This window comes from Bos indicus, chromosome 14 (genome assembly GCF_029378745.1).
Source record: "Bos indicus isolate NIAB-ARS_2022 breed Sahiwal x Tharparkar chromosome 14, NIAB-ARS_B.indTharparkar_mat_pri_1.0, whole genome shotgun sequence".
Lineage (NCBI taxonomy): Eukaryota > Metazoa > Chordata > Mammalia > Artiodactyla > Bovidae > Bos > Bos indicus.
The window spans coordinates 1,514,210-1,531,408 of NC_091773.1; the positions used below are offsets into that span (position 1 = coordinate 1,514,210).

At 60.4% G+C, this 17,199-nt stretch overlaps 2 protein-coding genes across 8 annotated transcripts; one reads left to right on the forward strand and one right to left on the reverse strand.

Moving 5' to 3' along the window:
• Positions 1-86: 86 nt before the first annotated feature.
• GPIHBP1 (glycosylphosphatidylinositol anchored high density lipoprotein binding protein 1) lies at positions 87-2,626 on the reverse strand. Of its 3 annotated transcripts, none has more exons than XM_070802270.1 (5): positions 2,453-2,626; positions 1,931-2,041; positions 1,273-1,389; positions 545-655; positions 87-441 (listed from the first exon to the last, which is right to left on the reverse strand). In XM_070802270.1, the coding sequence occupies exons 2-5, from the start codon at positions 1,980-1,982 to the stop codon at positions 206-208; spliced, it is 516 nt and encodes a 171-aa protein (XP_070658371.1). In that variant the 5' UTR covers positions 1,983-2,041; positions 2,453-2,626; the 3' UTR covers positions 87-205. The 3 variants fall into 3 exon arrangements, with proteins under 3 accessions (XP_070658371.1, XP_070658372.1, XP_019829239.1); XM_070802271.1 differs by having other exon boundaries at positions 2,357-2,626; XM_019973680.2 differs by lacking the exon at positions 2,453-2,626 and having other exon boundaries at positions 1,931-2,217.
• Positions 2,627-12,195: 9,569 nt separating this feature from the next.
• On the forward strand, positions 12,196-16,623 carry LOC109568405 (lymphocyte antigen 6 family member H). Of its 5 annotated transcripts, none has more exons than XM_070802304.1 (5): positions 12,196-12,330; positions 13,016-13,135; positions 13,618-13,745; positions 14,472-14,591; positions 14,888-16,623. In XM_070802304.1, the coding sequence occupies exons 3-5, from the start codon at positions 13,679-13,681 to the stop codon at positions 15,121-15,123; spliced, it is 423 nt and encodes a 140-aa protein (XP_070658405.1). In that variant the 5' UTR covers positions 12,196-12,330; positions 13,016-13,135; positions 13,618-13,678; the 3' UTR covers positions 15,124-16,623. The 5 variants fall into 5 exon arrangements, with proteins under 5 accessions (XP_070658405.1, XP_070658404.1, XP_070658403.1 ...); XM_070802303.1 differs by having other exon boundaries at positions 13,016-13,087; XM_070802302.1 differs by lacking the exon at positions 12,196-12,330 and having other exon boundaries at positions 12,806-13,087.
• The last annotated feature ends 576 nt before the right edge of the window (positions 16,624-17,199 follow it).

The following is a 17,199-nucleotide window of genomic DNA, read 5'->3' on the forward strand; positions in this document are numbered from 1 at the left end:
CATGCACAGGCAGGGAGAGGAGGCCAGGATGCTGGAAGGGGAAACCGAGGAAGGGCTGCTGTGGCTGAGGAACCAGTGCCACGGGGTCATCACAGGTGCTTCCAGTTTATTCTCCATGGTCTGGGGGAGGGGACAGGAGACAGCGGACAGAGTGCTGGCCAGCCAGGGTGCAGGCCATGCTGGGCGCGAGGAGGGAGCGCCCCACTCAGAGCCCCATCTCCTGAAGGCTGGCCAGGAGGCTGAGCAGGACGGTGGCGGCCACAGTCGCAGGGCTCCCCTGGGGGCCGCCTGCCCCCCTCCCCTGGGGGTCTTGCCAGGGTGGGGTGTTGCACAGGCTGGACTGGCAGCAGGATATGGTCGTCAGAGATCCGTCCACCGTCCTGCTGATGGCTTGACATGTGTCTGCACACCATCCCGAGTAGGTGGTCTGGGGACCTGACTCTGTGGGGGGAGAGAGCGGGTCAGGTGGGATGGGACACGGCAGGGATGGGGCCCCTCACAGGCGTGGGTGACGCCGTCCCACCACCCCCGGGTGGCCCCTCACCAGTGTTCCAGGAGGAGACGATGGCTTTGCATGTCCCGGGGAGCACGCAGCTCTGCACCTGCTCGCAGCTCTCCCCCTTGTGCAGGGACTGGCACGTGTAGCACTGCGGCCCTGGGGGGCCGGGTGGGCTCAGCTGTGCAAGGGGCACAGCCCCCAGAGCGCCCCCAGCTCACCCACGCCTGCCGCTTCCCAGCCTCTTCCCCTTGGAGGTCTCTTCCCAATTCCGGTCCGCCTCTCCCACTCTCAGCTGACCCCCTCAAACCCTGCCCTGCTGGAGCCCTCTGTGCCCCCACATCAGGACTGGCCCCCTTATCTCCCGCCTCGCCCCCCGCTGCCCTGCCTCACCAGGACAGTTGTGTACTTCTGAACTGGACTCCACACCCAGGGCCTTTGAGTCGCCGGTCTCTCCACCCTGGGGCTCTGCTGTGCCCCTGTCTGCTTGGTGAACTCCTATTTAACCTCTCTGCCCCAGCACCACTGCCCCTCCCAGGACTGGCTCCTTCTCTAGCCCCCTCCTCCGGACGGCAGTTGGGGGTCACTGCCAGGGTGAGAAATGAGGGTGTGCTGAGTGCCAGGGGCCCCTCCTCCTCCTTCCCCCACCTTGAGGGCATGGACCTCGCAGCGGAGGCCTCTGCCTGTGGGTTCCTCACTGTCAGCCTCCAGGCACCCATGCGAGTGCTGAGAAATAGAGCCGAGCGCCCCCATGCTGGGGCGGGGTGGGCAGGTACCTGAGTCCCTGCTGCCCGCAGGCACGCCGGCCTCCTCTTCCTCCTCGTCCTCATCGTCGTAGCCTTCGCGCCCAGCGTCCGGGTCGTCATCCTCGTCCTCCTGCGCCCGCCCTCTCCCTGGCCGCGCAGGGACACCTGTAAACCTCCACTACCCAGGCACAGAGGACACAGGCTTGGGGCCCAGTGCCGCGCCCCCTCCCCTCGGTCCAGCACCCCCTTCCCAGTCCCTCTGACCTCCCTGGCCCTCCCAAGGTGGTGAGGTCGCTGCCTGGGTCTCCGAGCCCCAGCCCCACCTCCTGACAGGCGTGCGGCCTGGTGGCATCCTTGCCAACAACACTAGGGGTTGGGCGCTGGCCCTTCACAGCCCCCTACTCCGGCCCCCAGATGGCGGGCACCCCGAAGCCTGAGAGGCTGAGACCGGGTGGCGTTGTGTGGGGAGGGTCGCCCGCGCCCTGGCGTCTGGCTGGCGCCGGGGCTGGAGGTTTGGGGACCCGTGGGGACCCAGCACAGTCCACCCACCTCCCTCTGGCCTCAGGCTGCAGGTGCTACCCGTCCTCCTCCCCAAGCCACATCTTGCCCCTGGGCTGGGTGACCCTGAGGGTCTGCAGCCTGGACGGGGGGTCCCTCTTGCTGCAGGGCCACCCCTCGTCCCACGCACCTTGCAGCCGGCACCACAGCAGAGCCAGCAGGACAGCCGCCAGTGCCTTCATCCTACGGGGCTGCCACCTCTGCCGCGTCTGCTCACCAGGGCCTCACCGGGGCTCTGAATCTGTGGGAAGTGGAACAAAGGGCCTTGCCGGGGGCTTCCCAAGGCCCCGGGCCCCCCAGCTCCAGCCTCAAACAATGGGCCTCACGCTGGCCCCCAGGCCAGGCACCGGGCCAGGGACCGTCATTTCCCTCCCTGGCTCCAGTGGCGGGGGAGGGGAAGTCACTGTGGCGGCCGGTGGGCCGTCCTGTCCACCTGAGCGGTTCCGCCCTGGCCTTGCAGCCTCAGCCCTGCAGTGCAGGCTGGCCAGCGCCCACCCCTTGTCTCGACCCTGAGACCAGGTCCGGGCTGCAGCCATGGGAGCCTGGCCTCGTGTACCCTCCAGCTGCAGACCGCTGAGCGGCACCGTCAACTACGAGTCAGCTGCGTCATCTCCAGGGGCCTTGTTAAGAGCATTTCAGAGTAAAACCCAACTGTGGTCCTCCTGCTAGGCCTCCCTCTCCCAGCAGCACTGCGTGGGCTGCCGCTGCCCTCCGGGGCGCCTCAGGGCCTCCGCCCCGCTGCCTCCTCTCCCCGGAACTCAGTCCCTGCTGACGTCCTGAGGCCGTCCTGCCCCGGGGTGGCGTGCCCTGTGTCAGACAGAGAGCTTCAACCCAGGAGGTCAACGGGAGACCGGACCAGACGTCTGAGTCCTTGTGATAGCAAGCACATATTTGCAAACTACTGCTTCCTGCTTAAGTACAGGAAGATAAAGGATTGATAAACACTCTCAGAGGAAGAGCTGTCTGTTTCTGTGAGGAGAAACCAGCCCCTTCTGCACTGGCTTCAGGGTGTTGATACGGAGTTGTTGGCTGAGGAGGCAGGCCTTAGGGTTAGGGAGTGATGGGGGAGGAGGCGGTGCGATCGTGGGTGAGTGACAGGCTGATGGCTCTTGGCTTGCCTGTCGCGAGTTCTCTAACAAGTTCATTATGGCACACGCCCTTGCCCTAGATTTGCTAAGAACAGTCCACCCAGTGGAGCACGAAACCACCTGTAGACTTTATTAATGTTGGTATAATGAGCTGGGTTTACTAGAGGTTGTATGCCTGTCTAGTCTGGGCGCAGGCAGCCATGGCAGCCGTGGTCATTCTCTTGTGTCTCTGTGCTGTCTCTCTATCAGGGTAAACTGCCCACTGCCAGATCATAGTTTTGCCCATTCTGGGTGAGGTCGGGGGGTGGTCCTCAGATGGTTGGGGCTTAGCTTGATCCACTCCCTCTTGTCTTTTCGCCTGTCACCTCCCTGCGGCTAATGTCTAACTACCCCACAGTCCCATCTGCACGTGTCACACTCTCAGAGAGGTCTTGCGCCACCAATACCTCCTTCTCTCTCCATCCCTCGTGTTAGCCCCCTGCCCTCCGGAGCCGGCCTCCGGGACCGCTGGGAGCCTGCCTTTTCCTGCCAGTGCTGCACTGTGGGAGGGGGCTGCCCACTTCCTCCTCTGTGGGCTGCAGGGTGGGCACTGAGGAGACCCTTCCTGGAGGCCAACGAAAGGTGGGGCAGGGCAGGAGGCTAGACTGAGGCCTAGAGTCAGGGCTGCGAGCCCGCCCCCGTTGTTCACCGGGGCTTCTCCCTGAACTTGCCCAGCCTGAATCTCCCTGTGGGTGGGACATCCTCAGGAGCACTTGGAGCAGAGATTGAGAGCTGGCTCTTGGGCGAAACCACCTGAGCCTGAGCCCAGGCCTCTTTCCTCTGACTCTGTGGGCTTCCGCGCTCTCAAAGCGGTCATGGCCATCAAGAGCCAGTGCCTGCTGGCATGTAGGACAGTGCCCGGCAGAGTGCCCCCAGGGCCGGCTGGGACGGCATTCCTCTGCAGTCTCAGCCACCAAGCATCATCCTCCCACCCGCTCCTCTGAACCAGTGCACGTCCTCTCCCCGTGGTCACTGGGCTGCTTGAACAGCCTTGGCTTCTGCGGGGAGCTGCCTGGCCTCTGGTCTCTGATTGTCAGCTGTCCCCAGCCCGCCCCATCTGGAGACCAAAATCTCTCTCCAGCTAGGGTCATCCTCTGTGCTCATGGCCCAGGACCTGCCCTCTGCATTCCTCAGGCCTGTGTCCGTGGTCGCCCCGCGTGCTGGCCCTGCACACTGCCTTCCTCCTGCAGGTGCTCTGACCTGGGCTCCCAAGAGCTGCTCCCAGGCAGGGCCCCATGGGGGTTCCCAGCAGTGTTAGGGAGCAGGGGGTCTCCACCTGCCGCCTGACCCCCCAGACAGGCCCAGCTCCTCCTTGGCCCAGATGCAAATAATAAATAGCATCATTTAATTCACCAGTTACAATTAAATACCATTTTGTTGGTCCTCAACAACTCTAGGGGTGTGTAGTGTTACCATCACTACTTTGCTGACTAGGAATTACTGCCAGGGTTGAACTCTGCCCTCTCCTCACCACCCCCCATCCTAGGGTGCCCCTCCCCCCTCCTCCCCCCAAGCCCTGCCCTGCTCCCTCTTTCCATCCCAGGAGAGGCAACGGGGGCTCACCCTGCCTACGCAGACGCAGTCACGGCCAGGCCTGGCCAGGGCTGGGGCCCCACTGGAGTGGTCGAGGCCCCTAGTCCTCAGGTCAGAGTGAGTATATGCTGGCTCCGTCCCCACCCAGCTGTCTTCAAGCATTCTGGCCACAAAATCGACCCCTCCTGGCACTCTCTGACCCCAGGCTTCAGGGACAAGGGCCTCCCTGAAGACCCCTGGGGTGGAGTCATGCCTCCCTCAAACTCCCAGGGCCAAGGCTGAGGGCTGGAGGCCCCGTGGGTGCCTGAGGCCCACTTTAGAGCCTCTGCCCTTGGATGTCAGTGCTTTCTGCCTCAGCCTTGCCCACGCGCACAGGCGCTCTTCCCAGGCAGCCTGGGGCCCAGCTTCCAGTCCAAAGACCCATTCCTGACGTGGGCCTGGCCTTGCCTGCTCTGCCCTGCTCAGTCGGGCAGGCTCCCGAGAATGGCCCTGTGGGCACTGCTGGTCTGGGTCCCCTCCCAGCCAGTCCTGGCCTCCCTCTGGCTGAGTGAATCAGACCTTGGTGCCAGTTGTGGACAGGGCACACTGGCCATCCACACCACTCCTGCCCTGGTAGAGGGGGTGGGCATGGGCCCTGCTCTCTCTGGGGAGCTGTGTGGACCTGTCCTGGGCTATGAGCCCCTTCCCCAGGCCTCTGGGGTCACCAGTGTGAATCGGACCCAGACCAGGGAAAAGATGTTCAGTGTTTCTAACTGAGGGGCTGAGGTCTGGGGTCCTGGGGGCAGGAAAGGCATCTGCCCTGCTGGCAGCACACAGCCATGGGGGAGGGGGGCCTTTAGGGCAAATGTGGCTGCAGATGCGCTGGCCCTCATGCCCCACTCCCTGCTCTGGGCTCCTTCCTGCGCTCTCTGGGAGCAGAGAGACTGCCTTCCTTCTAGATCAGAGTCCAGACCCTTTTCCTGGGTAGGCAGGGGCCACGAGATGTCTCTTATGGATTCTCTCTCTGCTTCCGATGGCCCCACAGTGACTGGCCAATGAGGCAGCTCCCAGGGTTTCTGATGGGGGCCAAGCCTCTCTCTCTCCTGAAATCCATTATCAAGAAACAGGCGAGCAGGGGTGGGCCGGTCAGAGGGAGCAGGCTCCGGGCGGTCTTAGGGGACCCACTTGCTATACCTCAGGACCCTGTGAGGAGACGCACTGGGGTGGAGGAACCCCCTGTTGACTGCAGGCGCCCACCCTCCATTTGTTCATCCTGCCCCCTCCCGCCTCCACACGTCCACACCCCAGGTCAAATTTCTCTAACCCTTGGACATTCAGCCCATCCACACTGAGCCCGGAGAGTCTCACCTCCCATTGCCCCGCCCCAGCCCCACCAGGGATCCCTAGTGTGCAGCACCTGCTTCAGGGCTGCCTGTGGTGGAGCCCCCTGCCCCTGCACCTTCAGATTCCCTGCCCCACGTTTCTATGAGAAGCCAGGCCTCTCAGGGCAAGGGCCACGAGGTTGCCACATCCAGACTGGCGCCCTGCCCACCCTCTGCCCAGTGTCACCCACCCTCTGGATGCCCCTTCCTCTGCTGTGGCCTCCCCGGCACTCCAGCTTCCCCGCCCCAGGCATTCTTCTGCTCTCCTGTGCTTCCAGCTCCCCTCTCTTCTGTCTCTTGTTTCTTCCTTTATTTTCCCTCATGTTTTTTTGTAAGTTAATTTATTTATTTTAACTGGAGGCTAATTACTTTACAATATCGTAGTGGTTTCTGCCATACGTTGATGTCAATCAGCCATGGGTGTATATGTGTTCCCCATCCTGAGCCCTCCTCCCACCTCCCTCCCCATCCCATCTCTCAGGGTCATCCCCGTTCACTGGCCCTGAGCACCCTGTCTCATGCATCGAACCTGGACTGGTGATCTATTTCACAGATAGTAATATACATGTTTCAACGCTATTCTCTCAGATCATCCCACCTTCGCCTTCTCCCACAGAGTCCAAAAGACTGTTCTTTACATCTGTGTCTCTTTTGCTGTCTCACATATAGGGTCATCGTTACCATCTTTCTAAATCCCATATATATGCGTTAGTATACTGTATTGGTGTTTTTCTTTCTGACTTACTTCACTCTGTATAATAGGCTCCAGTTTCATCCACCTCATTAGAACTGATTCAAAAGAGTTCTTTTTAATAGCTGAGTAATATTCCATTGTGTATATGTACCACAGCTTTCTTATCCATTCGTCTGCCAATGGACATCTAGGTTGCTTCCATGTCCTGGCTATTGTAAACAGTGCTGCAATGAACACTGGGGTACACATGTCTCTTTCAATTCTTGTTTCCTTGGTGTCTATGCCCAGCAGTGGGATTGCTGGGTCATAAGGCAGTTCTATTTCCAGTTTTTTAAGGAAGTTCCACACTGTTCTCCATAGTGGCTGTACTAGTTTGCATTCCCACCAACAGTGTAAGAGGGTTCCCTTTTCTCCTCACCCTCTCCAGCATTTGTAGACTTTTTGATAGCAGCCATTCTGACTGGCATGAGATGGTACCTCATTGTGGTTTTGATTTGCATTTCTCTGATAATGAGTGATGTTGAGCATCTTTTCATAGGTTTGTTAGCCATCTGTATGTCTTCTTTGGAGAAATGTCTGTTTAGTTCTATGGCCCATTTTTTGATTGAGTCGTTTATTTTTCTGGGATTGAGCTGCATGAGCTGCTTATATATTTTTTGAGATTAATTCTTTGTCGGTTGCTTCGTTTGCTATTATTTTCTCCCATTCTGAAGGCTGTCTTTTCACCTTGCTTATAGTTTCCTTCGTTGTGCAAAAGCTTTTAAGTTTAATTAGGTCCCATTTGTTTATTTTTGCTTTTATTTCCATTACTCTGGGAGGTGGGTCATCCCTCATATTTTTAATTGGTAAAATACACATAATGTAAAATTTGCCGTGTTGGGACATCCACTGGTAGCCACTTCCACTGACTCCATGCTCCCCGTGCAGGGGTCCTGGGTTTGGTGCTTGTTCAGGAAACTAGATGTCACATGCTGCAACTGAGAGTTTGCATGCTGCAACTAAGACCCTGTGTGCCAAAACGGAAAAAAAAAAAAAAAAAAAGATCCTGCATCCCATAACCGGCAATCCTGCACGCCGCAATGAAGATCAGAGATCCAGCCTGCCACAGCTAAGACCTGATGCCGTCAAATGAGTGGATAAATAAATAAAAATAAACACTGAAACAAATTGCCATGTAACCATTTTTAAATGCACAACTCAGTGCCATGAAGGACATTCACGTTGTATAGCTGTCACCACCCTCCCTCTGCAAAAGCGAAACTCTGCTTCCATTAAACACTCACTCCCCTTCCCTCTCCCCTGCCTAATGTCCTCACGTTTCACCCACGTGGTAGCATGTGTCAGAATTTCCCTGCCTTGTAGGGCTGAATAATATTCTGGTGTATGTATAGACTGCATCATGATTAGCCTTTATTTTCCGAGGGCACCTGGGGTGCCAACGTGTTTTAGGCACTGTGAATAATGCTGCAGTGGCCACGGGTGTGCTGACATCTTTCTCAGTCCATGCTCCCAATTCCTTGGGGTCTGTGCCCAGAAGCGTGATTGCTGGATTGTACGGTGATACCACGTTTAATTTTTGGACTGGTTCCTCTCCTCCTGCAGGTAAACACACTCAGGCGTCTCTCATTAAGAAAATAAAAAGCCCCTGAAAACACCCCTTTGCCTTAATTTTCCACCCAAATTTTCTCTCATCTCCTTCCTTGTGCAGCTCTCAGAGGGCGCCGTGGGGACAGCTCCACGTGCTAGAAGCTGAGACCTCTAACACCTCTGCTGATCCCTGGTTCTCTGCACGCCGGCACTCCCAGGGCGCACCCGGACCTGGGCGGAGGCTGAGCTGGTCCCGCCCACCTCCAATTCCGCCCACTGCCCCGCCCCGCCAGGCCACGCCCACCCCGCCTGAGGCTGCAAGCCTTGCTGCTGGCGCCCCCTTGGGATAATGCACCCATGAGGGGCACCTTCTGCAGGACATTTAATTCCATCGCAGCAGGGAGCCGTCTTCCTCGCAGACTTGTTAACTCTGAAAGTAATTATGCAGGGATTCTCTGTAGCTGCAGAAAGGAATGAAGAAGCTCTTTGTGTCCTGAACTGGGGAGAGGTTACGTGGGCGAGGCAGGGGCTGTGTGCTAGAGGGGGGATTGGGTGGGGGCGCTGGGAGGGGGCTTGACACTGTGCAAAACCTCACGTCTGCACAGGACCGCGCCGCCCCGCCTGCCGCGCAATCTTGGGCCTAAGGCTCCAGGAAGAAAGGGAAGACGCTGATGAGCTTGGGATGAGGGGTCAAACTTGGTGGCAGGGGCGTGCCTCCGCGAGAAACCTGGAAGTGGCCCAGGCCGAGCAGGAGCCCCTCCCGGGGCCATGGGGGAGGGTCTTCGAGGGTTGCTTCCGGCACACAGCAGGCACACAGCAGGAGCAGTCGGCCCGTGTCCCGTCGGGGGCCGTCCCACCTGCACGCCCGGCAGCTGTGTGGCAGAACTTTAGGTACAAGGTTTTTGCCAGCAGTTTGATGCGGAAGGAGGTGGTGGGAGAGGGGCGAGGTTAGATCTCTGGGGAAGTGGGGAGGAGGGCCTGGGGGAGCCCATGGTGTCAGGGTGGAGTGTGGCAGGTGGTCCTAGGCCAAGCCCCAGCTCTGCTTCTTCTCCAAGCCTGCCCAGAGTCTACGTGAGTGTGATCACCCCAGGTAAGGAATGACCACCTTGGATGGCGTCTCCCTGTTGTCCTCATGGGACCCAGAGTCTAGGACGTGAGAGGGAGGGGCCAGCTCTCTCACTTCTCTGGGGAGGGGTGTGCCTCTCCCCACGTGTGGATGAGGAAGTCGAGACTCTGGGGTGGCAGGACTGCTCAGGTCCTGAGCTTGGGGGAGGGGGTGGCGTTGAGGCAGGCTGTGCAGCCGTGGTTCAGGGCCCTGCGCACTGCCTGAGGGGCTTGGGTGCGGGGTGGGGGCCTGTGGTGTCCCTGGGGCCTCAGAACACAGGAGGCCCTTCCAGCTTCTCCAGGTGGGTGGCCGGCTGGGGCTGGGTGAGGGGCACCTTTCTCTCTCCAGCGCCTCTTGCACTCTGTACTCTTTCCTGCTGCTGCTTCAACAAATCTCTAACTTGTGGCTTAAAACAACCAACAGGCTCCAGGGGAGGACCCTTCCTGCCCCTTCCAGTCTCTGGGGGCTCCGAGCATCCCTGGATGTGGCTGTGTCCCTGAGGTCTCAGCCTCCATTACGTGGCCCCTCTCTGTGTCTCTACCTTATAAGGACACCAGACACTGGATCTGGCCCCTGCCTGTCAAATCTAGGATGGCCTCATCTCGAGAGCCTTAACTTGATCTCATCCTTAAAGTCCCATTTGCCAATCAGGGTCAACTTCACAGATTCTGGGAATCATTTGGGGGGCCACCATTCAGCCCAGTACTTACCTTGTTGGCCGTTCCCCACTATTCTGGGGATCCTGAGGATCAAGGACTTTCTCCTTGAGCTCAGCAGCCTTTCTTAAAGTCTTCACTGTGTGAATAAATGTCCCTGTCCACCCTCGGCAGGCCCTCTCCATGAGGCAGGGTGGTGGGGCCACAGTCAGACCCACAACCTTGGACAGCTGGGAGAGATTCGGATGGTGTCAGCCCAAAATACAAGGCAGGAAGCCCTGCAGCACAGCTCAGGCATGACTCCAGCCTTGCCCCTCTCCTGCCAGGGCCTGACCCAGAGGCCAGTGCTCTGCTTCTGTTGGCTTCCAGACTCTAGAGGCAAGGCAGCCAGCTGCGAACTCCCCCATCCCCCACCTCTGACGCTGTCCATGGTTCTGACTACCCGAGGCGGCTGTGCTGTGGGGGCAGCTGGCCACCAATCATCCCGACCCTCAGTAGAGCATGAGACTTGGGCAACTGCCACATGGTCACCCCACAGGCTGTGGGTACTTGTCAGAGTGTCTCCAGCCAGGGCCAGGTCCCAGCACCAGCATCTAGGCATCTGGGCCAGGTCAGGTGCAGAGGAGGAAGGTTAAGGACAACTCCATGCAGGGGCTGTCCAGACTGCAAGGGCCAGGGCCACACATGGACACTCTGCCCTTTCTTCTGCCCATCATGACTGATTTTTATTCTTGTTTGCAAAAATCCTGATAGGGTGACCCCATCCCATGTGTATTGGGAGGAAGGCAGAGTAGCTTGGAAACCGGCTTAGGAATATCTGTCTCCCTGGCAACCAAGCCCAGCATGGGGAGAGCAGGGTCTTTGCTCTCGGAGGAACAAACAGGCCTGGATCTGCATTCCCTGGGTGGGTGGAGGTGGGGGCCCAGACTCCTTGGGCATTACTCTTTGGGTATCTGGCATCTGCCCCCATCATACTCAATCCAGAACCTACTCACCTGCTATCTTTTGTTGCATAACAAACTACCCCCAAACGTAGGCGCTTAAAACAACACCATTCATGCTCTTGAAGTGTCCAAGGGGCAGGAACTCAAGTGCTGGACCTCGGGCTCACATTCTCTCATGAAGCTGCTGTTGGCTGGGGCTGTGGTCTCATCTCAGTGCTCCAGTGGTTGTGGGGGTTCCACTTCCGTGGTCCTTTGCGTGATTGTTGGCAGGCTTCGGTGCCTCTGCACAGGGCTGCCAGCAGGATGAGTAATCTGAGAGAGGACGGGAGGCAGAGCCCACATCAGAAGCTACGGTCTCAATAATCTGATTTCAGAAGTGACATCCCGCTGGTCTCACCCCCTCTTAGCTAGAAGTGAGTCCAGCCATGCTCAGTGGGGAGGGAATGACTCCCTGGACGTACAGTGGTTAAGACTCTCACTCTGACTGCCAAGGGCCTGGGTTTGATTCCTGGTTGGGAAGCTAAGATCCCACAAGCTAAATAGGATGGCAAGGAAAAAAGAAAAAGGAAGGAGATACACCAGGGCAAGCATCCCCCAGGGTCCCTGGGGGCTCTTAGAGCCTTCCCCCCACACTACCAGTCCCAGGTGCTGGGGGTGGGTGGCCTTGCCTTAGGTCTGGCAGGGATCTACCAAGTCTCTGACAGAACTTTGGCAGAGATTCCCAAGCCAGGAGCAGGTTGGCTGTGATCAGCAGGGACTGCCACCAAGTGCCATCCCACAGTCACCGCATACCCGGACAGAGTCAGTATCCAACTGACCCAAAGGTGTAGAGGCCGGTCTTGTGGGAGGGCACCCAGGATATCTGCCCTGCACCCAACCCCTTGGGGAAGGCCTTGTGTTAAATCTGAAATGCATGGGTTAATTCTCACAAGGATGTCCTGGACTCAAGCCTTTGCCCAGCTGCATAGGTTTTGGGACAAAATCTAACCCTTTTCCATATTGTGGCCTGAGCCATCCCCCCAGCCCTCCCCCAAACACTCCTGCTCTCTCTATCTTGGAGCTTGCAAACCCTCCTCCTGCGGGATCACGGGCTCCGCCAGAGAGGCTTTGTCCACACCCCAGGCCTCTCTCTTTACTTCTCATCCAGTGTACTCAGTAGCCCCTGTCAGTCTGCCCAGGTGTCCCCTGCTTGCCTGCCCTCTCGCTAGCACTTGCCCTGGGCTGGGTGCCCAATGATATCTCTCCCTGTGGGTTTGGTGCAGCCCTCACACGCTTTCATGGTTACATTTTATAGACAAGGACCTGAGGCTCAGGGGGCAGGCGATGTGCCTGCAGTCACACATCTGAGTGTGGTCCCAGGCTGTCTGCATAAACATTTGTCTGACAGATGAGGGCGGGACTGAAGGAACGACTTTAGCACTTGCTCCTCGCCCAGCGGACGGCAGTGCCCGGCAGAGACTGGTCTCAAGCACGAGGGACAGCAGGTGCAAAGCACAGCGCGACAGGCGTGATGGGAGCAGAAGGCAAGAGACAAAGCTGAGAAACTGACCAGAGCAGGCGGCAGAGGGCCTTGAATGCCAAGACCAGGGTTTGGGACTTGCCCTCTGAGTGTGGGTGTGGTTGGAGGCAGCAGTCCCTGGGTCTGCGGCTGCTCGTGAGGTCGTCGTGGAGGCGGTGGGGGAGGGGCGCGGCGCGGAGAATAACCTTGAACCATCGGGATCGGGATCGTGATGGGGTCGGTGAAGGGAGGGCCCAAGGGCCGCGAACAGGGGCCTGGGCTAGTACCTGCGGCACTCGCTCCCTCCCTCCCTCTCTGAGTCTTTGTGCCTTTCGCTTCTTTTCGCAGTAAACGTTCTTCCGAGAAATTCCAAGGGGATCTCAGGCTGAGGGGGAAGGGACCTGCCAGCGCCTGGGTTGGGGGAGGGGGAGGGGGGGAGCGCACGGGTGAAGAGATCGGGAGCGGGGAGGGCGCGCGCGCGCGCTCGCGCGGGCGGGGCAGCGGGGTGCCTGCTGGCCAGGGGGCCCAGGACGGCCCGGGACGGTGACCCTGAGGGGCCCTGAGTCCCAGGCGCCCCCATCCGCGAGACTCCAGCCGCCCCCGCCCCCCGCGCGGCCCCCGCCCCGGCTCTGCCCCGCCCCTCGCGCGGGGTCCGTGTCTGCGGCTGCGTTCCCCGAAAGACACGGCTGCACCCGGGTTCCCGTCCGCAGGGAGACCGAAGGGCACTGCTCCCCGCGCCGCCCCCGCCGCCCGGAGGCCCGGAGTCGCGGCACCCCGGGGATGTGAGTGCGCCCCCGACCCGAGGCCCGCGCTCCACGCCTAGACCCGCGGTGAGAGCCAAGGCTCGCGTGAGGAGACAGGGGAGGAGGCTCAGCGCCGGGTTCCCGGGCCCCCGGGCCCCGGCCCAGAGGTGGGGATGGGGGTAGCGCGCGCCCCTCCCCCGCCGGCAGGTACTGTCCACTCGCACCTCGTCATGCCCTTTCCTCTCCGGACACACCTACGGCTCCCCAGGGACAAGACGCGCCTCCCGACCACCCCCACCTCCCCACCCCTCATCCCACAGGTGCGAGCGCCAGAAGGGGGCATTTCGGGCTGTCCCCCAGCGAGAGGGCAGGCCTCTTCTCCCTGGAGGGGGTGCAGCGATGGTGGATGCTCTCGCTGATGGGCTGGGGGCGGGGCTTTGGAGCTCCCCGGCGACCCCAGGCTCTGGATTCCTGGGGGGAGGTTGCCTTAGGATGCCAGAAAAGGGGAGGGCCCTTCGAGCTGGGCCGGGGGCTTGGTCTCCTTCCTGATCAAGGCTTCCCCCTGCCAGGCCGGTGTCCCAGACGACCCCCGCCCGCAGCCCCCGCGCCTTCCCGAGGCCCGCCTGGAGCATGTTGCCTGCAGCCATGAAGGGCCTCGGCCTGGTGCTGCTGGCCGCTCTGCTGTGCTCGTCCCCCGGTAAGTCTGGGGGCCGCTGGCGGGGGGGAGTCCAGGTCATCTGAGAGTCTGTGCCAGACAGCTCCGGAGAGAACCAGGTGTGGGGCCGCCATTCTCCTATGATGCCCATCAAGCCCACACCCCCTCCCACACCTCTGCGACCCCAGCCCAGCCCTCGCAGTGTGACCCCCCTGCTCGGGCTGCCCCGGCTACAGCCACGTGGGTCTCTCCTGGCTCCCAGGGCAGGGGTGCTCTACCTCCTGGGCCTTGGTCCTGCGGCTGGCCCCCCGCGGATGCCTTGGCTTGGCGCCGGAGTTCCCCTATGCGCTCTTCTTAGAGCCCCTCTGGCTCCCCGTCAAGTCCTGTCTGATCTTCCTCGATGGAACCAACTGGATTCTGGGGGATGTGAGCCACGGGGAGGGGTGTGCAGGAGGGCACCACAGGTGTGATGCGTGTGACTCTGTGCATGTGCACTGTGCGTATGTGTGGGGCCTGGGGGTGCAGAGGGGCTTCCGGAGTCCCAGCGGCAGCACCCTCACCCCAACCTGCCCAAAGGCAAACAGGTTTTTCCCAGCCTGTCCTCCAGGTGCCAGTTAGGCCTGGTCACTCCTGGTCAGGGGGTGCCTGGCCTCCTACAGCCACGCGGCTCTCCTAGGACCTGCAACGAGGCAGGTGGGGAGGATGCAGGGGGCTGGCTGGCCCGAACCCCGGTTCCTCTAGTCATTCTCCTCCCCGTGCCCTGCCCAGCTCACGGCCTGTGGTGCCAGGACTGCACGCTGACCACCAACTCCAGCCACTGCACCCCGAAGCAGTGCCATCCATCAGACACGGTGTGTGCCACTGTCTGGATCACAGATCCCAGCAGCAGTAAGTCAGGCTCCAGGCTGGGGGGTGGGGGTCGGTGGTGTCATCGGAATCCCTCTGGCCTCGGACAATGGCGTGTGTCTGGGGGCATGACCCTGCCCTGCTGTCTGACAGTCAGCAGGTACCTGACTCTCTCTGACTCTTTCCGTGGAGCTGGGGGACAGCATGGGTGGGTTGAAGCCTCAGTTGTGTTGCCCTGGGGTCCTGAGCTGACCTGGAGGGTCCCTGGGCTGGGTCCTGGACACGAGGCCGAGAGGCTTGTGGGGCTCCAATCCCAGGCTCCCTGTCTTCATCCCCAGGCAGGAAGGATCACTCCGTGAACAAGATGTGTGCCTCGTCCTGTGATTTTGTGAAGCGGCACTTTTTCTCAGACTATCTGATGGGCTTCATTAACTCTGGGATCTTGAAAGTGGACGTGGACTGCTGTGAGAAGGATTTGTGCAATGGGGTGGCACAGGCAGGGCGCAGCCCCTGGGCCCTGGCTGGGGGGCTCCTGCTCAGCCTGGGGCCCGCCCTCCTCTGGGCTGGACCCTGAGGCCCCCTCCCCACCGCAGGGCTTCCGAGCTTGTCCCCCCACACCTGAGCCCGTGGCTGCCCCCTCCCCAGCCTGGCCTGGCTGGCACTGGGGGCAGCCTTGGCTCCCGATCCGCAGCCTGTGGCTCCCACCCGCCCCAGCTGTGAGACCTCCCTGTCTCCCCACCAGCTCCAAGTTGCAGCCACAGGACATCTCCAGTGACCAGGCATCCGGCAGGAGGCTGGGCCCCTGGGTCCCTGAGGGGAAGCCGGGCCCAGCCCAACAGCCTGGCTGTGAGGATATCTGCGGAGAAATAAAATCACTTCTGAGCCTGGAGACCCGGGTCTGAGCCTGGGTGGGGATTTTGGGGAGGGAGGGGTTCCTGGCAGAGAAAGTGCAGGTGAGCGGGCGCAGGGAGGGTGGCGCGGGTCCTCTGGGGGTTGCCAGGGGACTGTAGGCCTGGAAAGGTTTGGGAACAGCCTGAGGGGCGGTGAGTGCTGGGCTGAGCAAGGTCACAGGGTGGGCCTGAGGGTGAGGCCTTGCAACCGTGTATGCACACACTAGGGAGATGGACACACCAGACCCACACCCATACCCACTGAGGGCACACTACCCACCACACCACGCTCATGCTCCCCACGTGCGCCCACGCTGACACATTGGTGGCACAGCAGCTCCTGAATCGGTGTGCCCCAGCTCAGGCAAACCGCACAGGTCCAGGTGTGTGTGCAGACGAAAACATGCAGACACGGCCCCGTGTGCAGGTCTCCACGTGCCCTTTCCCGCTGGGGGTGGTCCACTCCCCAAGAGCCGTCGGGCCGTTTCAGGCTCACGTGCCAGGAGTCTGCCACAGAACTAGGCACACTCACATCCCCACGCTGAGTCGGGTGCCACCGCAGGTAGGGTATGGAAGGCCAGTCCCCGAACCGGGGTCTGCGGGATGGCACAGAGGGACAGGGTGCTTCAGGTGGGAGGAGGCAGGGAGGGCCCCTGGAGGTTGACCCGAGAGTGCGGCTTCTCCGGCCTTTTCTGCTCCAGCAGTGGGCCCTCTGTTCGTCCCTGCACCCCTGAGTCCAGCCGGCCTCTGCACCCCTTGGCCACGTGAGTTATCTTGTGGCCCAGGCTCACCACGTGAGGCTCCGCAGCCCCTCCAGGCTCTCTGGGGTTTGGTCCTTGGCCAGTTCCTCCTCATCCCTCTGTGGCTGACCCAGCCCGTGACCACTCCTGGGTCCTGCACCACCTGGAATGAATGATAGTGATGAATGAATGGTCTCTCCCCAGGGCTGGCCCTGGCCTTCCTCCCTGGGCTTCTCTGCAAGCATGACGGAGAGGGGTCTGGAGGTCCTGGGGGAGTGAACCGGGGGCGAGTAGGGTCGGTGGATACTGGTCGGTGTCAACTTCCCGCTGGTGGAGACGGCCGAGGGGCTTGTCGGAGGATGTCTCCCACTCCGTTTTAAGTTTGCTCTGCTGCTCTGCGATGTACCCCTCCCCCAAACCTTAGTAAAGTGTGCTACCCACTGAGTGCGTCTGCTGCTTTTGGGACCCTCGGGACTGGGTGCTGCTGGCGGGTGACCTGGCAGACGTGGCTGGCTCAGGGGAAGCAGGCAGAGAACCTTGGGGATTTGGGGGAGGCTGGGAGCTGGAGCCAGGCGATCTGGAGCAATGGGACGCCTGGAGTTGTTGGGAGGATGTGGACTGACCACCCCAGGGGCATGGGTTCAAACCAACCTCTACCTAGTCTTTACTGGATTTGTTATTTGAGGCAAGTGTTTAAAACACAAAAAGGCGTAAAGTTCTCCCAAGTCTTTTATTGAAGATGCGCAATTCCGAGTAGACAGGGGGCTTAGAAGGAGGGCACTGCGGCCCAGACAACCTGGCCTCGACATCTCAGCTCCTGTTTCCACGCAACCGAACCTGAGCTTGTGCCCCGACCTCTGAGGGCTTCTCAGTAGCCCCCACCTTTGTGAGCTCTCGGAAGGATCGAAGCCTGCAGCCGGTGTGCCAGCTTGGCCCTGGGGCACGCGCACACACGTGTTGATCAGCCAGTGATAGCTTATGGTGAATGATGTCGGATTTGTGATTTCCGAAGTAGAAGAT